Source organism: Triturus cristatus, chromosome 7 (genome assembly GCF_964204655.1).
Source record: "Triturus cristatus chromosome 7, aTriCri1.1, whole genome shotgun sequence".
Taxonomy (NCBI): domain Eukaryota; kingdom Metazoa; phylum Chordata; class Amphibia; order Caudata; family Salamandridae; genus Triturus; species Triturus cristatus.
This window is the reverse complement of record NC_140590.1, coordinates 266,867,014-266,891,975: the sequence shown is the minus strand read 5'-3', so window position 1 is coordinate 266,891,975 and position 24,962 is coordinate 266,867,014. Positions and strand designations below refer to the sequence as shown.

Here is a 24,962-nt window from a genome sequence, read left to right as displayed (position 1 = left end):
CAGACAACGTCAACACAAGAATAGAGATGTAGCTTAATGGCTCGAGTGGGCAGCTATGGAAATTCAAGACCTAGGTCAGAATCCTGACATCTGTGCTTGGCTTGACATTGTGTGATTCTAGGCAATCACTTAATTTCCTTGTACCAAATTGTTTTTAAGTGAAATGTAACCGTGAAATCCTCACTTGATGTACACATTCTTGACATCGACTCCCAAACCTCAGGTAATGTACAACTCTCTGTTACTACCCACCTAAGTTGCACTATATACATTCCAATAGATATATACATAAATAAAATCTATCCTGAATGATTCCCAATGTGTACGAAGTACATAATTAACTGACAGATATCAGAGAAAACCTTCTCATCACCTTTGATGAAACGAGACAGGCACTCTTGATTGTCTCGGACAGTTCACAGACCTACTGCGCTATAGACCAAACGGTTTTGCTACACAGGCTTACCCAATGCGCAAAGGTATCAGGGATGGCATTTTATGGGATGTGATCCTTCCTCCATTATCCGACCTGGAAAGCACATATAAAGTCTTTTAACTTGGGCTTTTGCAAAAAAGAAATGCGATATGTCACAGTGCCCTACACTTTTAGTTAGTTATATGATCCTCCTGGGGCAAATTGATGGCCTACAGCATCTACAGTTCTAAATTTGTGCTGATAATATCCAAATTCTCGTCTCCCTAGAGAACAGACTTAGTAGTGCTGATGATCACGAAGTACATGACCGAATCACCTGCTGGACAAAGGCAAAGGAGCGCTTACTTGTCTGGTTGAAACAAAGATTCAAGTCTTAGTTGTAATTGAGGCTAACCTTGAATTTCCTTTTTTCAATCAACCCACACGTCCATCTCTCCCTCTCACAAGAAGGCAGTAGACCAGCAATTTGGGGGTTATTTGCAGTGTTTCAAAAACAAAAGCAGTAGTCAGGGAAACACATTATCGGTGGTCTCTTTGGTATTGAAATAGTTCTACTCCAACGAACAAATCACAGGATAAAACGAATATGAACTTTCCTTGTGGCATACCTCTGCTGCTAAAATACTGTCAATATCGGTCAGTCCAAGAAACTTAAACCTCATGACATGAAAAGGTCCAAATCAAGAAGTGTATATGTTCTTGCACCTACAGAGTCAATCATGTCAATCAAGCCTTGGAAGCACATCATAAGCTTCCAAGAGAATCCATAACTAAAGTTAAAACCTAATGCCTCATGCATAAAGCTTCCTGAGGCAAAACTTCAGCTGCCTTCAAATGTTGGCCCTCGGTTGCCTACTATGCAGGAACTTGCGATCAGCATCCTTTCAGCGGACATAACAATGCTCCTTCAAGAGGCTAAATATGGCACAGACAATCCTGTAATATCCAAGGCCTGAAACACGTGAGTTTCCTTAGTCCATGGCTCTCAGCTGAAATTGCTTCCAAGCCCCTAAAGGTCCCCCAGGTAACTTCTTTACCTGGGTGTGGGATTGGGGAGGGGACGAAGATAGCCAGTTAAGGACCTTCCTTCACTTACACCGCCCGAAGTAAAGTGAGGTGTCTTTGCCATACAAAACTTTGTATAAATAAATAAATATGTGAATAAATCAATGGATTAGTGCTTACATACATAAGTACATATAGGATAAGTCTTAGGTTTAGGAACACTAAAACTAAAATGCAAGGGAAGCAGAACATCAACTCTACGAATCAAGGAACACGATTTATTATCAGTTTTTCGATTTCTCCAAATTTTGCAATTGAAGGTTAAAACCGTGAAGCACCTCTCTGTATCGGTTTACTGGAGTGACACTTTAATTGTGAAACTGTGCATCGTCAGTAGGTAAGAGCAGAAAGGGGCAGGCTGGAGACTGCTTGTAGGGTTAAACAAGCAGGCTAGGGGACGGTTTACAGTGTGTAAAGTAATATTAAAATGGGTTTAGATTTTTTTACATAAATATTAAAATGTGAATGCACTTTTTTTTATTGTTTTTGTATGTTTTTATATGTGTTAACACTTCTGAGAATAAAAGGGTTTCTGGTGTGATTTTTCAGTCTAAACACTGGTCCAAATATTTTCTAAAATAAATCCCCAATTCCAGCCTCATTCGACCTCCGTCAATTTGTTGCCGCCGGTGTCACGTGACCTCCCTACCCTCGCCTGCATGTCCTGCTGTCTGCAACGTCGTTATGCAAGAGGATGTCCCTGAAAGAACTTTACCAGCTACTTTAGCAAATGTGACCTTGCCTATTTCCTGAATCAACAGGTGTGAATGACAAACTCCGACTCATAGCTTCACAACAAAGTTAACAGTAAAGCCAGAACAGCAGCAAACACCCCCACCTGCAGACAAGCTTTGAACCGGTCGGCGGCGGGCTGCCGGCTCTCAGTCACGCACGCCTTCTCCATGAAACCGGCTGACAAGTGACCCAGACTTTGTTATATCTCACGTGACGTGCCGTCTAATTTCCTGTTTGCGCAAATTATACAGAGTGCTGAGGAGTTACTGGTATTAAAGACAGGAAACTGAACATCTGAGCGGCTGCTTACACCAAGAGAGTTCCTCTACAGATGTTCCAATGTTTTCCACTTGATCCCTTCCAGACAGTTCCCTTGTGTATCATTTTATGCATCTCTACAAAAATGTGTACTCTGTCAGCGGCAGAAAAAGCAAGAAATACGTGCAGAGGAGCTGTTAAATGTCATCTCGTCTGGGGCCGAGTCATGAACGAGCGTGCTAGGGACGGGCGCACCTGGCGCCTGTTTTATGCGCTTTCACTATCATGTGAGTGCACCTTTAACTCGGAATTTCTCAGAGATGGTGGATAAGCTGCATACCCCACAGTTCGGAAAATTCTGAGTTAAATGCATGTACCTTAGAGAATGGAAGAGCATAAAACCAAGCACTCGGCTGTGCTCTGCTCCAAACCAGCTGTTCATGCTGCCTGCCTATCTTGAATGCCACTTTTCTTTCAATTGTGTTCCCCCTTGCGTCTCTCGCTCTGCACCCCTGTCAATCACCCGTTGCGTTTCTGTTCTCTCCCTTTACACCTACATCATACACATACAGTAGTGTCGTCTCTCTCTCTCAGTATACTGGCATACATTTTTCAAAGTGTCTCGCTGTCTCCATAATCTTTGCCTCTCTCACTGTCTCTGGCCATTGTTGTCTCGCTTAGCTCTTCCTCCTATTCTCCCTTCTCTATCTGTCCCCGTTTCTATCTGCCTCTCCTCTGTCTCTCTGTGTGCCTCTCTGTATGTCTGCCCATCTTCCTCTAGCCTTTCCTGCCTCTCACCCTTGCTGTCTCTGTGGCCACCTTCCAGTATAAACGAAACCGTGTGTTTCTAGTCACTCCCTGCAATGGCCCATATTCTACGTGTCTCCGTCCGAGCCCTCAGTTCCTCCCCCGTCTTAGTGCGCTGCCTCTCTCCTTGTGTGGTAGATTTTGATCTCAGACGCCGCTCCCGTGTGCTCCATCCTTCCTCCCTCCGGCTGTACCACACAATACAATCCAATGCAGCCGGCCCTTCTCCCGGTAGGTGTTTCTCTCTGCTTTTGTCTAAGTCTCCCCTACATCCCGCCTCCCTCTGAGTTTGTGTCTCACTCCATCTGCATGCCCGTCTCCATCTCTATTGGGGGATGCTCAGTAGACAGGCGGGGGCACCGGGGATGACACTTCTTCACAGCACCATCACCTAGATTCGGAGAAGCCCTCCGTGGGAGTCGGGTGCAGGCTTGATGCTGGATACAAGAGCTGCCGTTTTAAGGGCTCCGGGATGCTCTCATTTTGAGGGCACAAGGGGTGGGTGGATAATGCTGCTACATTGTATTAAAGCAAACAGTGCAACAAACAAAAGCACTTCAGCGCTGCACATGAGCGCTTTTTCTTGGAGAGGCGAAGCAGAAACTGACACACGCGTGCCCGTCCACTTTCCTGTCCTACCTCGATGCCATTGTGATGTGCAATACACTTCACCATTACAAGCAAGTTGAATTATATTTAAAATCGAGGGTATGTCCTCAAAGGTATATATATAACAAACAGAAGATTAATCCGACCTTTCAAAGTCAACACCTCAAAAATATGGCAAACGTCAAGAAAGATAGCATCAGGCAGGGGTGGTTTAAGAAGGGAGTGGGCGGGCGGGGTGGCTTTTCAACTCACTCAGTTCCCTCGGACAACAAGCACGGTCCGCTTTCACTTTCGTCCGTTGTGAAAACTTTCTTGTCTTTATGGAGCCATGTGTTTGAAACACATGGCCCCATAAAGATAAGAAAGCTTTCACGAAGCACGGAAGTCAGACGAGCCCGTCCAAATGGGACGGCTCAAAAACCCAAACGAAAACATCACTACCAGCTCTTTTCCAATGGCTGGCCACCGTAAACGGTGACACCAGCCAATAGAGAAGAGGGGCGGGGCTTAAAGCCCTTTACAGAAAATACTTAAAAACGTTAAATCTCGCCAGCGAGACTGCGCATGTGCGCAGCCCACGCAGGCGAGACCTAAAAATCTATGTTATTTTCTAAATTGATCTCAAATGTTTTCTCAAGTGTGTGTCTCATATATTTATTCTGTGAACACAACAAATGCTCAACACTCCCCTCCGATAAGTCTAAACCTGCTCGACCATACTACCACAAAATAGAGCACTTTGGGATCTGTAAAGCAAGCCCATGTAAACCAATAAGGGTCGCCTGGACTTTTTGCACAGTATACCTCATTTTAGTACACTATTTAGAAAGCCAGCTTCCTACAGTCTGTTGCACATTCATTTTCCACTGTCACATTTTTAGTCCTTGGATACTCAGACCTCTTGTTAGCCTCTTCACATTATATTTTCATCCATGGTTCTTGTGAAACCTCAGATACTCCTTTAGTCCTAGAACATCTCTGTCTCACCTTCTGCTTTTCTTACTGACTTGAGGTTTCTTGCTTTACAGCATGAAAATTTTGAGGAAAGCCAGGAAGCCATGAAGCGGCAGTTGGTCCAACTGAACATCTTGTTACGTATCTTAGATCCTGCGTTTTGTGAATTCCTTGGTAAGCCACCTTTCTTTTTCATTTGCCATGCTTTAGCTTGCCCTCTGTCTTTCGCAGTGCTGCTATGTTACTCCTCTTTCAGGTTTTGAGAAGTTGGGCAACTGTGTGTACGTTTTCACACTTCTTTCAAAACACTCCTTAAACCTCTGTCACTCCTTTTACAGAGGAGAATGTCTGCTCCCTACTTGGCTCCAGTGATTGAAGATGTAAATCCACTTTGCCCATTGCTTCTTAAACTCCATCACCTTATCCACAAGACCCTCTAATTTAACTCCACGGCTCCCACAACTACCTATATCTTCAATTTTTGTTTACGAGTCTTTGTGTAAACCTTTGACGGATGCAAGCAGGAACTTTTCACTATCTGTGAGGTCCACACTAACAGTGGGCACAGATCAACCATAAGCAGATTGTCTCTGACCCTTGCGAGAGGAGGACCACTTCAGTCTGAAAAACTACTCAATAGGATCTATTTTATTTCTGTCTACCATTGTATACAAGTAAAACCACACTCAAAGATGGCTGCATCTCGTTTTTGTTTGGATGCTGGTCATGACTGTGCCACCACTGTGATTTTAATTGTGCCACAGAATGTGTACTCCATTTGGATGTCACAATTGCTGGCCAGAGGGGCCGAGGCCTCCCTATTTCTCCAACTACATGCTCCTGCTGGTAATATTCATTCTGTCTCGGCCACAGGAATATTACCATGCTTCCCAAGCTCTTCCTCTTGCAAGTTGAAGCCCTGCGGCAAGTTGATTTTCTTGCAGGAAGAATTGACAGAATGCTGAACAATGTCAAACACTCACCCCCAGTACAGAGATCTGGGTCTACATCCACCGTTCATGGCGAACACTGGACCCACGTCTGGACGTGGGTCCTGTGCTCACTGTGCCTCTGGATTCAAGCTAGCCTGGCTGAGGAGGGGTGATACCCCAAATCCAGACCCAGTATGCTTGTTTCCATGGGGATCAGGGTCAAAACTGATTTACATATGGCTAGGTCCAAACTGGGATGGCGCGGTGAGAAAGAAATGAGGGATTAAACCCAGATCTGTGACTGGGGGTGAATGTTTGATTTGTTTAGCATTCCGTTTATCATTTGTTCTTTTTGATTTTTCGTGCAGCCCACCGGACTCTCCACTTTAGTCTCTTTTGTCTTCACTTGATGAAGAAATTGTTCATAGCACATGTTCTGCATTATACTGCTTTCTAGAATTGGGCTCAGACTTTACAAATGTTTTTTGGGGATGTGCTGTGACACTTCTCTTAGTCCACAATGCCCAAGGGTACCGAATGCACCTTAGATTGAGGTTGACCTGTTCCTTGTGGCTTTTGTGGGCCTAACTATTCTACTCTCCAAGACCAACAACTCTTGTAATGTAGGAAAGTGGATTATTATTTGGAGTCATGTGTCCACCTCAAAGGAAAAGGCCACCACCTGCTAGGCAATTAAAGACTCTCAGGATGTCATGGTAGTAGCCAACAGCAAAGTCTAGAGCAGGTCCAGTTGCCACTGGTCATCTGCATACTTCCAGGAAATCAGCTTCCAGGAAGCAGCTTGTTCTGTCTGTGTAGCCACACAGGAGGTCAGTCAACTGACCCTTGGAGTCCACTTATTTGTACAGGGTGGAAGAGGGAGTAAATGCAGCACTTCAGGGCTTCTCTGTGGGCACAGTCAGCGGTCCAATCCTCTCTTCTAATCTGCTACAGTTCCAGTTAGTGTTCTGATGTGGGTGCATGGGGATGAGCATTTATGGCTGGCATCAGCTAGTGAGTGGTGGTGACTCCTACGCACTCTCTAACCAATGGAGTAAACATTCCTGGGACCAACCCTACACACATTTTCAGTAGTTCCTCTTTGTCCTACTGCAAACAATCCCACAGTGCCACTTACCCTCAAAGTGCAAGTTGGAGCACCCTTTACTCCTTGTGCACAGCCTGTGTGCTCATGCAGAGATGTAGCCCGGGTAATGAGCAGTCCCCTCCTCTGTGGTCACAAAAAATCGGGTCTAAGGGGTATCTTTCCTCCCATTAGGTTTGGTGCCAGCTTGCGTAAGGGGAAAAAACTGTGGCTACCCATGTTTCTCATAATATTTGCTCTTTACATGCTCCTTTGAAGTCAATTAGGTTCCTGGGCCCACCCCAACTGGTCCTCTTGTCAGGCGAAGAAAACATGTCTGCACTCCCAGGCCATTGTCTCTCAGGGAGCAGTTTTAATACCTCTTTTAAGCCGAATTCCGGTCAAGAACAACTGGGAAGTTCCTGGAGAGCTAATGCAAATTAGGCTCCTGCAGCTTCAGGCAGAGTAAAGGTAACTTTCTAAATGTTACATATCCCATATATTTAATTAAAAATCCACTATACTATTAAATTTGATTTTATTACATATAAAAATAAGTATTTGAATGGGGTCTGTAGTTGGTACATGTGATAAATAAGTTATGTATTAAACCGCAGAGTCTATACTTTGACTTTTCCTATGGGCCAGTTATAGACTGACCAGTGTCAATGTTGTTTGGGGCTGAGGCACTGGGGGAAATGGCACTTCCAATGTCACACATGTTCTGTGGGCAGCAAGGTGCTCTTAGGGGTGTATAAAAGGCGATTTTGACAGGTCTATGCAGCAGGGTTCAAGCTGCCTAAGTCAGGCTACCAGGGTAGGCCAGTGGGCATGTATTTACTGCCACGGTAGTGGATGTCACAATAGGTACTGCAGCCCACAAGTGGCGTATAACTTTCCATGGCATGGGTCTATTTCTACACCATATAGTATAGCCTTATAGGAAAGTTAAATGTGCCAATCAGGTTTTAAGATAATTTTGACACGGTTTAGGGGTCAGAGCACATAAAATGTGCACTAGATAGCAGTTCACAATTCCCAGCATGTGAGTCCTCCAAAAATATGAAAAACTGAAGTTCATGGCTTGAACTTGATCACTTTGAAACAGTTCACAGTTGCTGTACTCTGTTCTTCTGCTGACTGGGACCGATTTGCCTCAGCAACAAGGCAGCTGAAGCCTTGTTCAAGTTCTCTACGATATCTGCCGGGCTTGCCCCGAAGAATGCAGACAGACAGTCAGCAACCTTTGCCTGTCTCCCAACCACAATGTGTCCTTCTGCGAGTTCAGCTTCACCTTTCAGTGTAAAAAGATTGTGGTACTTAAGGGAAAGGCGTAGACACACTAAAAAATGCAGCTACAGTAATTCTCAAACAGGAGCAGCTCAGGGTCAAGGGGGAAGAGACAGGTGCCATCGGAATCCCAGCAACCCACCTGTTTTTTTTTTTTGGTAATATACGTTTATTAACATTATATTATATCACTCAATAGCATTACAATCAGGAGCCTTCACTTACATTGAACATCCTAATGCACAGCATTCCTTATACAATCATGTCCACCGTTACCTGATGGTATACTAGCAGAATTACCATTCCCCCTGCAAACCTTGCAGAGTAATCCCTAGAAATTCCACCATCATATTTCCGTATGAAGTCATACTGTAAGCATATGAGTAGCAAAAACCTCACTCAAAAGCTCCATTGCGTAATCGTTACAACTGATCCAAAATCTAGAACCGATACCTTGTTACATCCCCTCCCCCCTCCCTCCACCCCCTTGCCACAACTCCTCCGGCATGACTTATTGGCTGGATACATACCAAGGCACTCAATTCTTTATAAAGTACACCTTAGACTTTCCCAACACAGGACCACTGACAACCCAAGTGAGATAGTGTCTTGTCCCTCAACACCCTTCTAACCAGATTCAGGGGAGGGCAGGCTCTGCGCTTCTCCAATCTCCGAGTCCGCATCCGTATCAGAGTCTGCGGATTTCAAGAGTTCTGCCAGTGCCCCCCAGGCACGGGCTGATTCCAATGCCCTATCGCTATGAGCACGGGTGGCCGTCTGCAGCCGAACAACCGCTTCACAGCCTGCCCACAGAGTAAATTCCGCCCTCCACTTCTGCAAACTCGGCCCACACTGCGCCTTCCAATTAGCAGTGATTTCCCGCTTGGCCAGTACCAGCCCTAGGTCGATAAATTTGCTGGTTATTTTAGTCTTTGAAGTGTGGGGGAACCAGTGTAACAAGCACGGACTTATACCAAATTCAATCTCCCTGTCCGTAATAGTGCAAAGTAGCGGCCACACTTCCCACCAGTAAGCCCAAATCCGAGGGCAGCTCCACAGCATATGGCAGAGGTCAGCTCCCTCTACTCGACACCGGGGGCAGGACGCCGCGAGTGTGTGAAAGTAGCGTTGGATTTTGACTGGCGTAAGATAAGCCCTGTGCAAAATAAAAAAATTGGATCTGTTGGAAACGAGCATTCCTGGAGCATTTCCAGGGGCGTTCAAGCAATTCAGCCCATACTTTATCAGGTATGTCCCTTTCAATATCCTCCTCCCAGCGCTGTTTCAGCCTGACAAGGGGGGCCAGCCTTTCGCCGGTCATTCGTCGACCTAAACATGTGACCGCTTTAATGGTACCAGCTGCCAGCACCACATATTGGCAAGCCATGGATGTCTGTGGCTCAGATAGTCCTCCCTTCCACCGTCGCTAAATAGCCGACACCAATGCCGCATGGAGCAGGTAGTCCCCACGAGGGAGACCAAAACGCTCACAGATAGATTCATAGGGCAACAGAACATTGTCTTCATACAAATCCCCCACGGACGTCAATCCCGCATCACTCCACCCCGCCAGCGCCGACCAGCTGCCCCTATGTGGCAGCTGCTGGCACATTAATAGCGGGATCTCAGGCGCCTATGGACAGGTGATCCGCTCCCTTTGCTGACTCCTATTCCAACATAACCGAAAGGTCTGCATTTCAGCAGAGAGATCCCCAAGACGAAGCGGCTGTTGTAAAATAATCCTGGCTAGCAGGCAGGCAGGGATCCGTCCCCCGCGCCATCTCCTACTCCCCGGAACTCTCGAGCCACCGCCTGGGTCAACCACTGCAGCTGTCCGCGGTCTCATCAACGTATGCAAAGCTACCCGACGTCGGCCAGCATTCCAGAGAAACCCCGTTATCATCTGTTGGAGTCTCTTAAACGTCGATGCAGGGATCCAAACCGGAAGCGTCCTAAAATAATACAACAACCGGGGGAGTGCCACCATCTTGAGAAGCGCCACCCTCCCCATCAGGGACAGCGGCAGTGACTGCCAAAATTCCATCCTGCCTCGAAGACCTCGCACAGCCCTGCCAATATTGCCCTCCACCAAGTCTTTGCGGTCGTGGTAAATGCGAGTCCCCAAATATGTTATACAAGTGTATTCCCATTGTACCTCCTCCATATACCGGGGGCCCTCTGCTGTTTTGGAGGCGGGAAAAAGACACGATTTTGACCAATTCACCTTTAGACCTGCCAAGTCCTCGATACAACGAAGCAGTCTCTTAGCTCCCACCAGCTCCCCCCGAGTATTATCTAAAAACAGGAGGAGGTCATCCGCATATAGGGCTATATAGTGGGTATCGTCGTGTACCTGGAGCCCCCTGAACCAACTTCCCGTTTGGGCCTGGGCCGCCAACGGCTCTATGGCCAACGCGAACAGCAGCGGCGATAAAGGGCATCCTTGGTGTGTCCCCCTACCCCCCGCACAGGGAGATGATATCAGACCTCCCGTTTTAGTACGGGCCGTGGAATCCTTATATAACAAGGCCGTCCAAGCCACGAAGCGGACCCCCAGCCCAAAGGTACGCAGCACCTGAAATAAATACGGCCATTCCAGGCTGTCAAAGGCCTTTTCTATATCTACCGAGAAAACGGCAGCAGTATGCGATTTGTCCGTCTCAGCCTCCAACACACGGAGCAGGCGTCGGACGTTGCTGGCTGTATTTCGTTTGGGTATAAACCCTGCCTGATCTACATGAACCAGTCGAGTCATATACGGCAGGAGCTGTGAGGTCAATATCCGACTCAAGATTTTATAGTCGGTGGTAAGCATAGACAGTGGACGGTAAGTAGTCACATCGGAGGGTGGTTTCCCTGGCTTCAGCAACAGTATTATCAGTGCCTCTCACGTCGTAGCAGGAAGCATACCCACCCCCCACGACTCGTTATAGAGGGTCACCAGCCTAGGGGCCAAGACTTCAACATAAGCTGCGTAAAATTCAATCGGGAGCCCATCCACCCCTGGAGTCTTCTTCCGCGCCATGTGTTTGATTGCACTCCGGACTTCCCCCAGCGTGACATCCTGACCCAACAAATCTGCCTCCCCCTTGGCAAGGGCCAGTAAGTTCCCTCCAGCCAAAAATCCCCCCAGACGGTCCTCATCTAAGTCTACTCTACTGGCGTAAAGTCTCTCGTAGTATCCAGCAAAGAGACGATAAATGCCCTGCTGGGTGTAGCACACATCCCCCACTGGGTCACTTAGCGCCAATATAGGGACCGACTGCTTCATGGGATTCGCAAGCCACGCCAGCAATGCACCGGATTTGTCGCGCTCCACATGGGCTCTAGTCAGATACCGCTTATAATCGTAACACCGTAACTTCTCAACCCCTACTGCCACGGCCTCACAGGCCGCTAACACGTCCGCCTGCCCCTCCGGGCGCTCTGGACGAGCACGCTCCAAGACGCGCAGTCGCTGGTCCGCGGCATCTATGTCCTGAAGGAGGACCTTCCGCACCCCAATCTTATGAGCAATGCATAGCCCCCTCACTACCACTTTAAAAGCATCCCACTCTACCTCCAGCGAAGAGGCAGATCCCGTATTCTCCTGGAAGTACTGGGTCACCCCTTTTCCGATTGCTTCGTGGAAGACTGGGTCCTCCAACAGCTCCGGGTTCAGACGCCACGCAGGGATCACAAGACGCTGCGGGACCCAGCACAACCTCAGCAACAGGGGATTATGGTCCGAAAGTGTTCTGGTCAAATATTCACTGTGCTGAGCCGCCATGTGAATATCAGGGGAGCAAAGTATTGCGTCTAACCGCACATGCAATTCATGAAGCAGAGAAAAAAAGGAATAGTCCCTCTCATCTGGGTGATGTACCCTCCAGGTGTCCAACAACCCCCAGTTCGCCTGCCATGCGCTATGGGCCCTGGCAACCGTAGCAGTCGGCGCCGTCAGGATCGGCGGGTGGGACCTATCAAGAGCAATGTCTGTTACTGAGTTAAAGTCACCCCCAAGCATGATTGGGCCAGATAAGTACGATGACAGCTTACGGGACAATAAAGCGAAAAAGGCCTGCTGCTCAGTATTCGGGGCGTAGATACTGCCCAGTGTGATGTCCCTCCCATTCAGCCTACCCTGCACTTCCGGATTCACAATTTGCTGCACCATTTGAAAGGGGACTCCTGCTCTAATCCACACCAAGACTCCTCGCGCAAATGCAGAATACGAAGTATGGTACACCTGTCCCCTCCATCTTCGCCGGAGCGCCAGTCCCTCCCCACCCGCAATATGTGTCTCCTGTAGGAACGCTACCTGTATCCCCCTCCGCACCAGGTATGCATGTATCTTATGTCGCCGGCTCATGGTGTGCAATCCCCTTACATTCCACGTTATACACTTTAAGTCACTCAGTGTCCCCATGGTACATAATATGTCCAGCGCCTCAACAACAACTCACTATGGTCATGCCGGAGACCTCGATGAACATCCCCCAACTCCCAAACCCCCCTCCCAAGGACAGTTACCTCAAAACTAGTACCCATCCAAACAAGATGTAATTTAACAAATAAGCAAATTCCTCTGACTACTTCAGAGGTAGGGGTGAACACAGCTGACCCAGGGTCGGCTCTGCAGGCAGCCAGCTATCATCAACCGCATAAGAAAAGGCTACCTTCCCAGGAACTTCCAACCCGACACACAGTTAATTTCCTGCAGCGAGGCACCCAATGCGTTCCTACCTACCCACCACAATGTCAGATTATCTCATCCACACTTTGAGGCGTAATCACCGGAAGTCTCGTACTGCTAGCCGAAGAATTGTCTGTTCTACTCTCTGCGAATCCTCAGCGGAGCCCCCCTCCTCAGCTCGCACAGACGGGCTAGGAGAGCCCGATACAGACTTCACCGCCTTCAGAGCCGCCACCCTTTCCAGCCCAGCCTACACAATGGAGGGCCCCGTCCGGGGACCCCGCCGCTGCCGCCGCACTCCAGATCTGCCAGTCAACCTGCCTGGAGGCGCTGACCTCTCATGCCGGTCCGCAGCTGTCAGTCCACCTGTGTATTTTTCCAGCCACTCCCAGGCCTCCGCAGAGGAGTAAAAAAAATGGGATGTATCATCAAGGGTGACTCGTAGCCGTGCTGGGAACAAGAGGGAATACTGCAAGTTCTCCTTCCTCAGTGCTTTTTTGACCTCCAAATAAGAAGCCCGCCGGCGTTGAACCTCCAACGTGTAATCTGGAAACAGTGTTACTTTACTGTTTTCCACGATGAAGGGACCCATCGTTCTCGCCCTTTGCATCAGCAGGTCCCGATCACGGTAATGTAGAAGTCGAGCAATCACTAATCTCGGCGGCCTTCCCGGCTCAAGGGGTCGAGCCGGGACCCTATGGGCCCGCTCCAGCGTGTAGAATCCAGTCAAACCCTCCGGAGCCACCACAGTTTTGAGCCATGTCTCTAGGTACCCCACCATGTCAGCCCCCTCCACTCCTTCCGGCAGTCCTACCACACGAACGTTGTTCCTCCTATTTCTCCCTTCTGCATCATCTGCCCTACGTTCCAAGGTGTTCACCCTCGCCGTGAGAGCGTGCAGCTGTTGGGCCGTATCTTTATTAGCCGGTAATAGCTCCGCTATACTGGTTTCAGCTTCTTTGACCTTCCCCGCCAGCTTCTTATGTTCGTCGCGCAGCAGTCCCAGCCCAACCGACACCGTAGTAATGTCCTGATGGAGAGTAGCCTTCGTGTCCGTTATGGCTGCCAGTATTTCCTGGAGCTGAGGCTGTATGGGGTCTCCAGCGGCCACCTGCGACAAGTTAGAGGCCGCCCCCTCCGACTCACGACCCGAGTCAGCGTTCTTGGGCCTAGGCTTACCCATGGCGACAGCCCAGCAAACCGGTCTCCAGCAGCGGCGCCACCCGTTCACAGGGCGAGAGTTCCAGTCCGGAGGACCCCGCCGCTTCCTGCGCCTCGTGCTATGCGCCGTCACCAAGGGGCCCCAGCCAAAGGTGGCCACTGACCACTTCTCGTCCTTTCAGCACACACTCCACATCCGCCCGACCCAGAGGAGGGGCCCCCCACACCGCCCGCAGGCCCCAGGCAGGCCACGCCAATCCGCAGTCCACACTTAGGGCCAACACATCGTGCAGCCACGAGCCGCACTGGTTCAGGATGAGTGCAGCACCAGTATCACAGCCGCCCCCAGCTCCGCCAATCCAGCTAGCTTCCCCAGCAGCCTACAGGGAGCCACCACCAGCCCCAGACAGCAGCCTCCACCGCCGGAAATCAAGGTAAGTCTTTCCCCCTTTCCGCTCAGCCACTATGGGCCACTCCAGGCCGGGCCGCACACAGCGTCCAACTTCAGTAATGCCCGGTGAGGGCAGCAGGCGCCCTCGACGCTCCCTACCTCCACAGGGCCAGAACCCAGGTCCCCGGCAGCGACACCCGGTGCGCAAGCAGCAACGCTCCCGCCTCCAACAGAACGACCCGATGGGCAGCCTCCACAGTGCAGCTAGCGTAGCGGCGCCACTCCCAGCACAACGGCCTGTCGGCAAAACGGAATCCGGGAGCCCCCGCCGGGGGCCGCCTCGCAGCACCAACGTCGGCCCAGGGTATGCCGCGGTAAGCCCAGTCTCCGTCCCTCAGGCGGGGTATCCCCCAGGGCCGCTCACAGCTGGGGCAATTGTGGCACACGCCCCTCAGGAAAGCAGGTCCCGGGCCGCAATGGCCAGCGATCCCTCGACGTTCTCCGCGGGACAGCCAAGCCGCCGCAGCGCGGCGCCGGACGCGCAGCCCTCCGACTCACCAGCCGCCAGCAGGGCCGTTCACAGGTTACAGCCAGGGCCTCCGCTCGCTATGATAGTGGTGCAAAAGGGGGCAGCATCGGCAGTTCGCCCCGAAGGAGCTCCGTCGTCACAGCCTCACCTCCCTTCCAAGCGCGAGACTCCCAGCACCGCCTCTCAATCGGCGGCCCGCACACCACGTGGGAACCACGACCTCTTGTAGCTTCTCGCGCAGACCCTTAGCTCCAGGCGAGATGGACGGCGCTGCGGCTGAAATCCGCCGAGGGCGTTACTCCGGCATGCCTCGCTCCTCGCTCCTCGCAACCCAGGATTTCAGCGAGGGTGCCAAAAGGTATTATCTCCTTACGGTAGCAATTGGGAAGGAGCCACAAACGTTATTCAGGAGAAATCAGCAGTATGATGAGCCGACCTGCAGGAGCCTCACCACTGTGCGGCCATCTTGTTCTAGCGCCACCTAGCGCCCCCCCCCAGCAACCCAACTGATGCCCAACATTGTCCTTGAGTGCCTCTGGGGAAGAAGATCAAAAAAGGGGTGCTTTGGTGTCAACAACAGGGCCCCACACTAAGAAAACACAGAGGTCCACGAGTACCACCCTGATAGTGAGCCACAGGGCAAAGGCTTGCTCACTCAAACGCACTGTGGCTGAGCACCACTCCTGTGAGAGACAGACTAAGTGCCTCTAGCAGGGCAGAAAGCAGGCTTCAACCTCCAGCCCATTCTACCTTACATCGGTGGTCAGCATCAAGAAGGGGCTTTGTAGGAAGCTGGGTTTCTGTTGCAGTAACCCCGTTCCCCGCCCCATTTTTTACCAGACTACTGATGCACTTTGACTTGATGTGCCCTGGGTCCCTGCCATTCAGGTTCCCAGTGCCTGTGTTCTTCCCCAAAACTGTACCTTGTACCCCCAATTGGCACCTCTCTGGCCACATGTCAGTCCCTTGTAAAAGGTACCATGAGTACGAAGGTCACTGTGGCCAGAGACAGCCTCTAAGGGCTGCAGCCCTTATTGTGCCACCCTTAGAGACCCTATACCGTTACACACACACACACTGCCATTGCAGGCTGCGTGTTTTGGTGCAGAAGAAAGTGAAGAGTTGACATGGCACATTGTGAGCCATGCCTACAACCCACTGCCCAGACATAGGTCAACCACCCATCTAGCGGGGTGCACTATACCAGTGGTGAGGGTACAGGTGCATGAGCCCTGTACCCCTGCAGTGTCTAGACCAGTTCTTAGACATTATAAGTGCAGTAATGCCACTAAGAGTATATGGTGCCGGGAGTTTGTCATTACGAACACCACATCACCACAATGGCTTTACTGAAAACTGGGAAGTTTGGTATCAAACTTCTCAGCACATTAAACCCACTCTGATGCCAGTGTGGGATTTCATGAAAAATACACTCAGAGAGCATCTTACAGGTGCCACTGAAAAACGACCAGGCTCTGTTGGTTTCTCTGACTGGTGCACACCAGCCTGCCATCATGAGACATGTTTCCGGACCCATGTGGTGGGAGCTTTCGCTCCCTGGGCCAGAAACAAAGCCTTTCCTGGGCAGAGGTGGTCACACCTCCCCCAGGCCATTAAGAGCCATCTGTGGCAGGGGAGCTTCAAAGGCCTTGCCGCCTTTGTAAGGCAGCCCCCAGCCTCTCCTGCTATTATGAGCAGGCCCCCTTCCTGTCTCCCCTCCTTTTCAGCGGGAGGACAGGCAGGAAACAGAAGGTGTGCCCACCACTGCCAACTCCACCCCTCAGGCGGGGGAGGCGAGGTGAAACCCACTCTTCAGTGCCTGCCATCTTGCAGATGGCAGGATTAGGGATTGTGCCCACTCCTCCATGTGGGGTGAGCACACCAAAGGTGTAGTCGCCATAAGGTCAGTAGTCCATTGGCTACTTACCTCGAGACCCCTAATATGCCCCCTAAATACAGTATTTAGGGGGCAGCCCTGAACCAAGAAGAGAGATTTCTGCAACCGACAAAGAAGAAGGACGAAAGAAGACGCCCAGCAGAGGAGACCGCAGAGAAGAACTGACTTGACCCCAGCCCTACCGCCCGTCTGCAGTATCCGGAGATCCTGCACCAAAAGTCGCCTTGTCCTGCAGCCAGCGACCTCCAGTGCCCTGGGAGTACTGACTGCCTTCAATAAAGACCAGATCTCCTGTGAACAGCAGCTCTGTTCAAAATAAGCCCTCAAGACAGACTCTGAGCCTGCTTAGGACAAAGAAACCCGACGCCTGAAACCACCACTGCACTCATATCCTACTGCCCGAGCTTGAGTGGCCCACTGGTCCCAGCGAGAACCCCCAGCACTCCAGAGTTCGAGTACACCATGGGCTGACACCTCCAGGACTCTCCGATGTTGCCTGCAGCCTCTGCACGGAGAACCCTGCAACCGCGGGTGGCCCGGTAAGGTGAAATCTGACCTCGAAAGACACCCCTGCATCCAGCTGCCCTACACCTTGGAGAAGAGAACCTGAGGTGCACCTACGTCCCCGAGCCCTCCAACTTACCTGCCCGGCTGTTGGTTCCTCTCGGAAGTCTTACTGGACCGAGCCTGCACCCAAAATCAAAACCGTCAACTCCCATTGAAAACAACAGGGCACATGATGCCAAGTCAGCACCCTGCACCCAGCCGCCCCTGTGCCGCTGCGGGTGCACCTTGTGTGCTAACTCAGATCCCCTTTTGCCCTGAGCCTAACTCCAGGAACTTTGCTCCCATAACCTTGTGGCCTGCTCGTGAGCAGCCACCAACCAGAAGCCCCCATCCGCCATTGGATAACATTGGACCTCAGCACTCAGCACCCGGCCACCCTAGTGCCGCTGAGGGCGTTTCAAGAGTGCATCCTAGACCCTGGGGGAACCCTGGTTCTAACCCCAGAATACCAACTCCCACAAGTAACTACTTACTTACCTGTAAACTGATAACTCAATTTCCTCCCATAGGAATACATTGACTGTTTTTCCTTGAACAATTTTTTGTGTGGAGTTGGTTTGTATGAAACATTGAAAAACTGCCTATGTACCAAAAGTGAATTACTTATCTTTTGTTGTTGTTGTAGTACTTTATTCGACATAGACAAAATGTCATAAAAGTTCAGCACAATGTGTATAAAAACAGTTTAAAAACAACCATACTACAACAAGCGACTTCAGTTCATACAAAGTTAAAAAGGATGAAAAATTTCATATATGCACATATTATATTCACGTATCCTCTATGATTAATAATGTAAACAGAATAGGTTGCAAATTCAAGGAAGTGGATGGTATACTTATAAATGGTGCACCTTGAGCAGCCTGCGTCTTAACCTCCAGGCCCAACCCAGGTATTTGGCGGTCCCACAGATTACACTTGGGACAGATGTTTCATATGTCAAAATGCGCAGTGCCACCCTTGCAGACCTTATACCCAGATTTTTGCAGACAGGTTTAAGCCACCTTAATCTGGGTTGCCTGTACGCCTGGCAGGCAAACATAAAGTGGCCAATAGACTCTGTGGGCGAGGCACAACCGGGGCAACCTTTTGGGTACGTGATTGCCTTGCTCCAACTAGATTGAAAATCATAAAGTGGGAGAGTACCATACCGCAGTTTAAGATATAATGATCTGTCATGAGGCGATTCAATAAAATCCAAAAAGGGCTCCAGATTGGGAGCCGGTTTCATGTCCACAAAATGCACAGTGAGGACACCCTCCTAACTTCTTAAGGTTTCGGCCATAACCCAATCCCAATAAAAAAAAATTAGCATTAGTTTGGGGGGTGGGACCTGGGTCACCCAGGCTTCTTCCAAACCAATCTTCTGCAGTTGTTTTTTCAAATTAATTACCCAGGGGATCTTATGATCTGCTCCCAGATTTAATAACTCATCCAGGGCTGAGGCATAGTGGTGGAGTTCGGGGGACCTTCTGATCCTCGACCAGAATAAAATGGTACGCAGCCTGGCCACGTTGCTGATGTTTTGTCTGCCAAAGTCGCTACGGAGTGGAACTAGTGGGGTGGACAGGGGAAGCGAGACTAAGTCTCTGAAGAACTTGTTCTCAGATCTAAGTAACTCTGTCAAGTTTTCAAAACCCCACAGTTCCGCCCCGTAGAGGGCTGCTGACAGTGCCTTCCCCTTGTAAACCTTGACGGCCGCCGCTATTGGCCTACTGTGTGAGAGCTTCTGATGTTTCGATATAGCCCCTGCAGCTCTTTTGTGGGCAAGGAGCATTTTAGAAAGATGGGGAGCCCATTTGAGCTTGTTATTGACCCTCACTCCAAGGTAATCAAAAGCGTCCACTAGCTCAAGTGTGATGCCGTTGAGGTTGATGTTATTCCTGAAGTTTTTTGAGGGAGAGAGCGCCATCAGCTTGGTTTTTGATGTGTTTATTTTCAGCCCCCTGATGTCACAAAACTGGGGAAAACGGGACAACAGTGTTTGTAAGCCCATAGGGCTTTTCGAAATCAAGAGAGTGTCATCAGCAAAGAGCAGGGTAGATATTTTTTCCCCGCACAGGGTTGGGGCATCGACCCTGTCGCCTCTCAAATAGTCTGCCACACCATTTATATAGAGAGAGAACAGGGTCGGGGCCATGACACAACCCTGTCGCACTCCTTTCTCAACTGAAATCCTCTCTGTAAGTTGTCCCTGCGGTCCCCACCTGACTTTGGCAAAGTTGCCTACGTGGAGGCGTTTGAGGAGGTCCAGGGTTAGGGGAAGGATACCCAGGTCGTGTAGTACCTGCCACATCTGTGATCGTGGGACCAGGTCAAAGGCTGTTTATAAATCGATAAATGCCAAGTAAAGGCTGCCTTTTTCGATGACCACAGATTTCCAATAGATGGTACAAAATCTGAAGACCTGGTCAATAGTGCCTACTCCCTCCCTAAAGCCCGCCTGCAGGTGACTCAAAATACCCTCCTCATCTATCCAGGCCTTAATCCTGGTTAGGAGGACTCTGCCAACCACTTTTTGAATTACATCGATTAAGCTAATCGGTCTGTAGTTGGCAGGGTCCCCTCTATCCCCTTTCTTGTATATGGCCACCACCTCCGCCCCCTTCCAGGAGTCCGGAATTGGACAACCTTGGGCTAAATTTTTAAGGAACCGAAGGATGAATTCTGCCCAGAGGTCTTTTTCGTGGAGCAGTAGGTCACCTGGAAGTCCGTCAGGGCCAGCTGCTTTACCCGGTGCAATCATATTTATTGCAGAGAGGACCTCAATTAGAGCAAAATCGGGCTCCGGCTCAAAAGGTTCCGGATACTCCGATTCAGGCACCTGCTCCCCGTGGCCCACTCTTTCCCTAGATGAATAAAGGTTTGAAAAGTGTGAATACCATTGGGACCCTGTTATATGGTTCGGGATTGGATCAGCCCCACCCCTCATACTAGTGTTTACGAGGTTCCAAAAAGGGGATGAATCTTTTAGCAGGGCTGCGGCCTTTAAGTCTTGCCAATGGGATTCATCCCACATACGCTTTGCCGTCCTTATAGTGTTGTAGTACATTTTCCGGGCATTAGTAATGGCTAATTGGTCCTTGGATTTAATGGCTTGAGATAGAGACTGTCTCATAACCCTGCAGTCTTGTGAAAACCAGGGGTTTTCTGTTTTTGGGGGGTGCCGCTTTAGATCCCCCTTCTCCTGTATCACAAAGAAATTCCCAACCCTTGATATCGTTTGTTGGTAGACTTCTAGGAAGTCATTGGTGGGGAGGGTCTTCGAGTGGCAACTAGTGAGTAAGTCCATTGCTGCAATGCCATCTTCGACTGAGCTTCTGATTTTACCCAGGTCCATCTCACGCTTTGCCACCCTGGGCCACTTGAGACGTCTATTACAATTTGTGAGGGCGACCTCTCTAGCCCTGGGCCTCTGTTCAATCGGGTGCTCGATAAAAGTAGTGGCCAGGCCCCTCCTGAGTTGCAAAAACAGGGGGTTGTGATCGCTCTCGGGCCTATTGACCACTACCATATCAATCAGGTCTGGCCAGATCTCTGTACTCAGTAGGATATAATCGATACGTGAGGTGGCACCGGTTCTCGTAAGTGTAGGGGCACCCAGGCCATCTGAATGGGTTCGGCCATTTGTGGCCCTCAAGTTAAACTCCAAGGTGAGAGCGTTGATTTGTACTGCTCTTTTAGACCAATTCTTCAATGGTGGGAGAGTTAGTTGGGGTATACCCTGTTTAGAGTCAGTATCACCAATACCCAGAATGTCATCGCTGCTCAGGGGCTCAAAAGTGCAGTTTAGGTCCCCGGCGACTATGACGCCCGCCTTGGGGGAAATTGCAGAGAGTTCAGACTCAAGAGCTGAGACAGTTGGACTTGCTTGTCCGCCGGGGAGTACCCCTAGCATAAATGTTAAATATTTCAAGGGGAAGTTGATGGACTGACCCTTTAATAGAAATATGCAAGAGGTCATAAGATGTAGTTGGAAGCCACTTAACTGTCCAGTTCAAGCTAATATTGATCCAAATTAAGAGACCCCCAGAGGGTCGACCTCGTGTGGACCTAATCGCTGGGACGGAAAAGGTAGAAAACCCTGATCTATGCAGGGGGACCAAACTCCAGGTGTCCTGAAAGAGGATAACATCGAACTTGTCAATGAAATCACTCCAAACAGGGTCTGTGAGGTTCCTCCTTAGACCTGCAGTATTCCATGATAGCAACTTAATAGCACCCATGGAAGGTGGCGTGGAGGGGGTCCCTATAGCTACAGCCATGCTGACTTGGGAGTTCACATCGGTTGCCAAGCTATCGGCAGCTTTACCCCGAACATTTGAGAGCGGGTAAAGAGATGGAATGCTATTCGAGGATAGGCCCATTACGAAGTGGGGAGAGAGTGTATGTAGGGGAGGACCTGTAGTTGCATTGGGTAGTCAATCGACTTGTCTTAGGCCAGAGTCCTCTCCCTCCCTCTGGGAATTCCAAACAGGAAACTTACGAATCTGGATAGAAGAATGAGCTGGTGGTGAAGTCCTATACTCAAGCAGGAGTAGGTTTTCAGCTAAGACAGGATCCCTGAAAGTGATCTCTATACAATCAGTGCCAGCATCCGCCCGTGAAAGCCTCCTTACCCTTGTAATATCCTCTCTGATGATAGATCTACATCCTCTTACGTATCTCAACCAGTGTATAACTTTGTTATGCAGGGATTCACAGCTTTGAGGAACATAGCGTGATTTCAGTTTTGGAGCATGAGTCATGAAAACAGAGAAGCCCCTGCACACAGGATAAGGGATTGACAAGGGAGCTAGAGAATGAGATGCAGAGTTGTCTCGACTAGATATAGGAGGGCTAAGATTGCATGTAGAAGGAGGAACTACAGTGGGTAAGCTTGATGGTACAGGGCTTCTCAGCAGATCTAGGTGTAACTTAGGCTGGTCATTTTCTCTGGAAATGTTCCCCTTATTATAAGGGCCCATGTTTACATTACCAACATTAGTTTTTAGGGGAATTGTCTTTGATGAGTCAGACTTCTTCATAGGCAAGACTGCCCCAGGAGCAGATGGAAGGGCCAGGGAGGTGGAGGAAGGGGCCTCGTGCCTAGTAAGACTCTCCACTCTCTTGCTAAGTTCGGCCACCAGCTCCTCTAGTCTCACAACTCTGCCATACAGCGCTGAAAAATTATCGACATCAGACCTGGTAGAAGTCAAAGAATCCGCTATAGGCGCGGCGGCCTGGCTAGATGGATAAGACAGGTCAGGGTCGAGGGAGGCGAACCTGTTGGTGCATAATAGGGCTTGTAGGGCAGTGTCCGAGTTTACTGGAACTACTTCTAAGGTATTCGTAGTAGTAGTAGCAGCCGTGGGTTGTGAAGAGGTGTGTTGCAAGACAGAGGTGGAGATATCGGAGGCGGGGTCAGACCTTTGTTGTTTTGTCGAGCGGTGAGTGTGAAACATAGTTGGTATTGTGCTATTTATCTTAGGGGCGACTTTAGCTGTCTGGTTCCCCGCTTGCTCATCAAGCAGCGTGTCCTCACAGTCATGCACTATCTCCTCTATTCTGGTCAGGACACAGTTCATGGCGGCATGAGTGTTCTTCTTGGACTTTTTCTCCTTTTTACCAGTACTCGTCTGCCCTCCCTCAACGGCTTTCCTTTTGCCCATAACTTTATCCCAACAGCGATGATACAGCGCAAGCTGTACGGCAACAACCAAGTAAATAGCAGAAAGCAATATCAAAATCCACTGCAGTAAGCCAGGTAAAACCCAGATTACCAGAAAGGCAATTTGGCGTAGCACAGTACCTTATCGTTGACGTGTAATAATGATGGCAGTATATCCACGAAAGGGGGGTGGCCCAGCCCGGCCTCCTCCGGCCTCAGACGGCCCGCCCTTTGCCCGGGCTTAGCCCGGCGCCGCCCGCGCGCGATCCCGCGACGCGGGGAGTGATGGCGTATTTAATGCGCCTCCGGGCGCTAGACAGGTGACGCTGTGTCCGGTGTGGGCCCGGGGAGTCTGGGTGATGCAGTCCTCACTCACCCTCCCTCCACGCTGCGGCCACGAAGGTCTGAAATGCGGCGGCGGGAGGGGGGGGAGGGACAGTGCACCAGCTACGAGGTGACGAGGAACAAGGTCAGCCAGGTATGACCAGGGGCAGCCAAGGGCAACAACAGGAGAAACACCCGCTCCACCGGGAGTGATGTCGTATTTAATGTGCCTCCGGGCGCTAGACAGGTGACGCTGTGTCCAGTGTGGGCCCGGGGATGCAGTCCTCACTCACCCTCCCTCCACGCTGCGGCCACGAAGGTCTGAAACGCGGCGGCGGGAGGGGGGGGAGGGACAGTGCAGCAGCTACGAGGTGACGAGGAACAAGGTCAGCCAGGTATGACCAGGGGCAGCCAAGGGCAACAACAGGAGAAACACCCGCTCCACCGGGAGTGATGTCGTATTTAATGCACCTCCGGGCGCTAGACAGGTGACGCTGTGTTCGGTGTGGGCCCGGGGAGTCTGGGCGATGCAGTCCTCAATCACCCTCCCTCCACGCTGCGGCCACGAAGGTCTGAAACGCGGCGGCGGAAGGGGGGGGAGGGACAGTGCAGCAGCTACGAGGTGACGAGGAACAAGGTCAGCCAGGTATGCCCAGGGGCAGCCAAGGGCAACAACAGGAGAAACACCATCTTTTGTCTAGGAGATGTCTGTGTGATATCTGGACATATCACACTGATTAGCAAAAGTAATCTGAACAATAATCTAAAAAGTAACTGAAAAGTAATTTCGAAACATTGACTTACCTGTAATTCAATCAGCTGCATTTGAACCTGCATTCAATTGTAAAACATTGCATAAGTTTTTGCAAAGCATTTATTTCACTTACCTGCACCAGGCTTGGCTTGGTTCTAAGAAATAAAATAAGTTAATAATATTTTTTATACAAACAAATTGGTCTGAGTTCGGTCTTTGAGTGTGGGATATCATTTGCTGCCTGAGTGTGTACAACAAATGCTTAACACTACCCTCCGATAAAGCCTTACTGCTTGCCCACACTACCCCAAAAAGAGAGTAAGGTGCTATCTACTTTTACCTCTGCCTACCTTTGGGGTTCCACTGGACTCTGTGCATACTATACCTCATTTTGGAATAGTATATACAGAGCCAGCTTCCTACAGGCTTCTAAGCTGAGCAAGCTCTCAGCAAAAGGCATCAAACGGCGACAGTCTTTGACACCCTCTCGTCTGAAGAGCACCAAGCCTCTTTGATCTGAGCTGAAATAGATGCAGAAAATGTTTCAGAAACCAAGCAATAAATCAACACTGAGATAGGAGGAGTTCGAGGGTCCCATCCATGAATGGCCTCTTCTGCCTCGGAGTCTGTCTGGGACTCGACTGTAGCAGAAGAGGCAATTCATCAACCCAGAAATCTGCAATATTTCTGATAAGTTACCTCCTGGAAATACATTGAGCCCACTCAACCTTTGTGCAGATGCACCAGAGGCATAATGACTAGGCTACAAGCCCTCCTTCCTCCCACATCCAGGCTTTCACCACCATTACAGCTATACTCACCACCACTTCTAGACTTACTGCCA

General features: G+C 50.0%; 1 protein-coding gene across 2 annotated transcripts in view; it reads left to right on the top strand.

The window, feature by feature from the left end:
- The window catches only part of TBC1D17 (TBC1 domain family member 17), a 556,250-nt gene that overhangs the window by 456,162 nt on the left and 75,126 nt on the right, over positions 1 to 24,962 (top strand). For both annotated transcript variants that reach the window (XM_085616191.1, XM_085616192.1), the window contains exon 13: positions 4,939 to 5,038. In XM_085616191.1, coding sequence (XP_085472317.1) covers positions 4,939 to 5,038 — 100 coding nt within the window. The remainder of the gene's footprint in view (positions 1 to 4,938; positions 5,039 to 24,962) is intronic.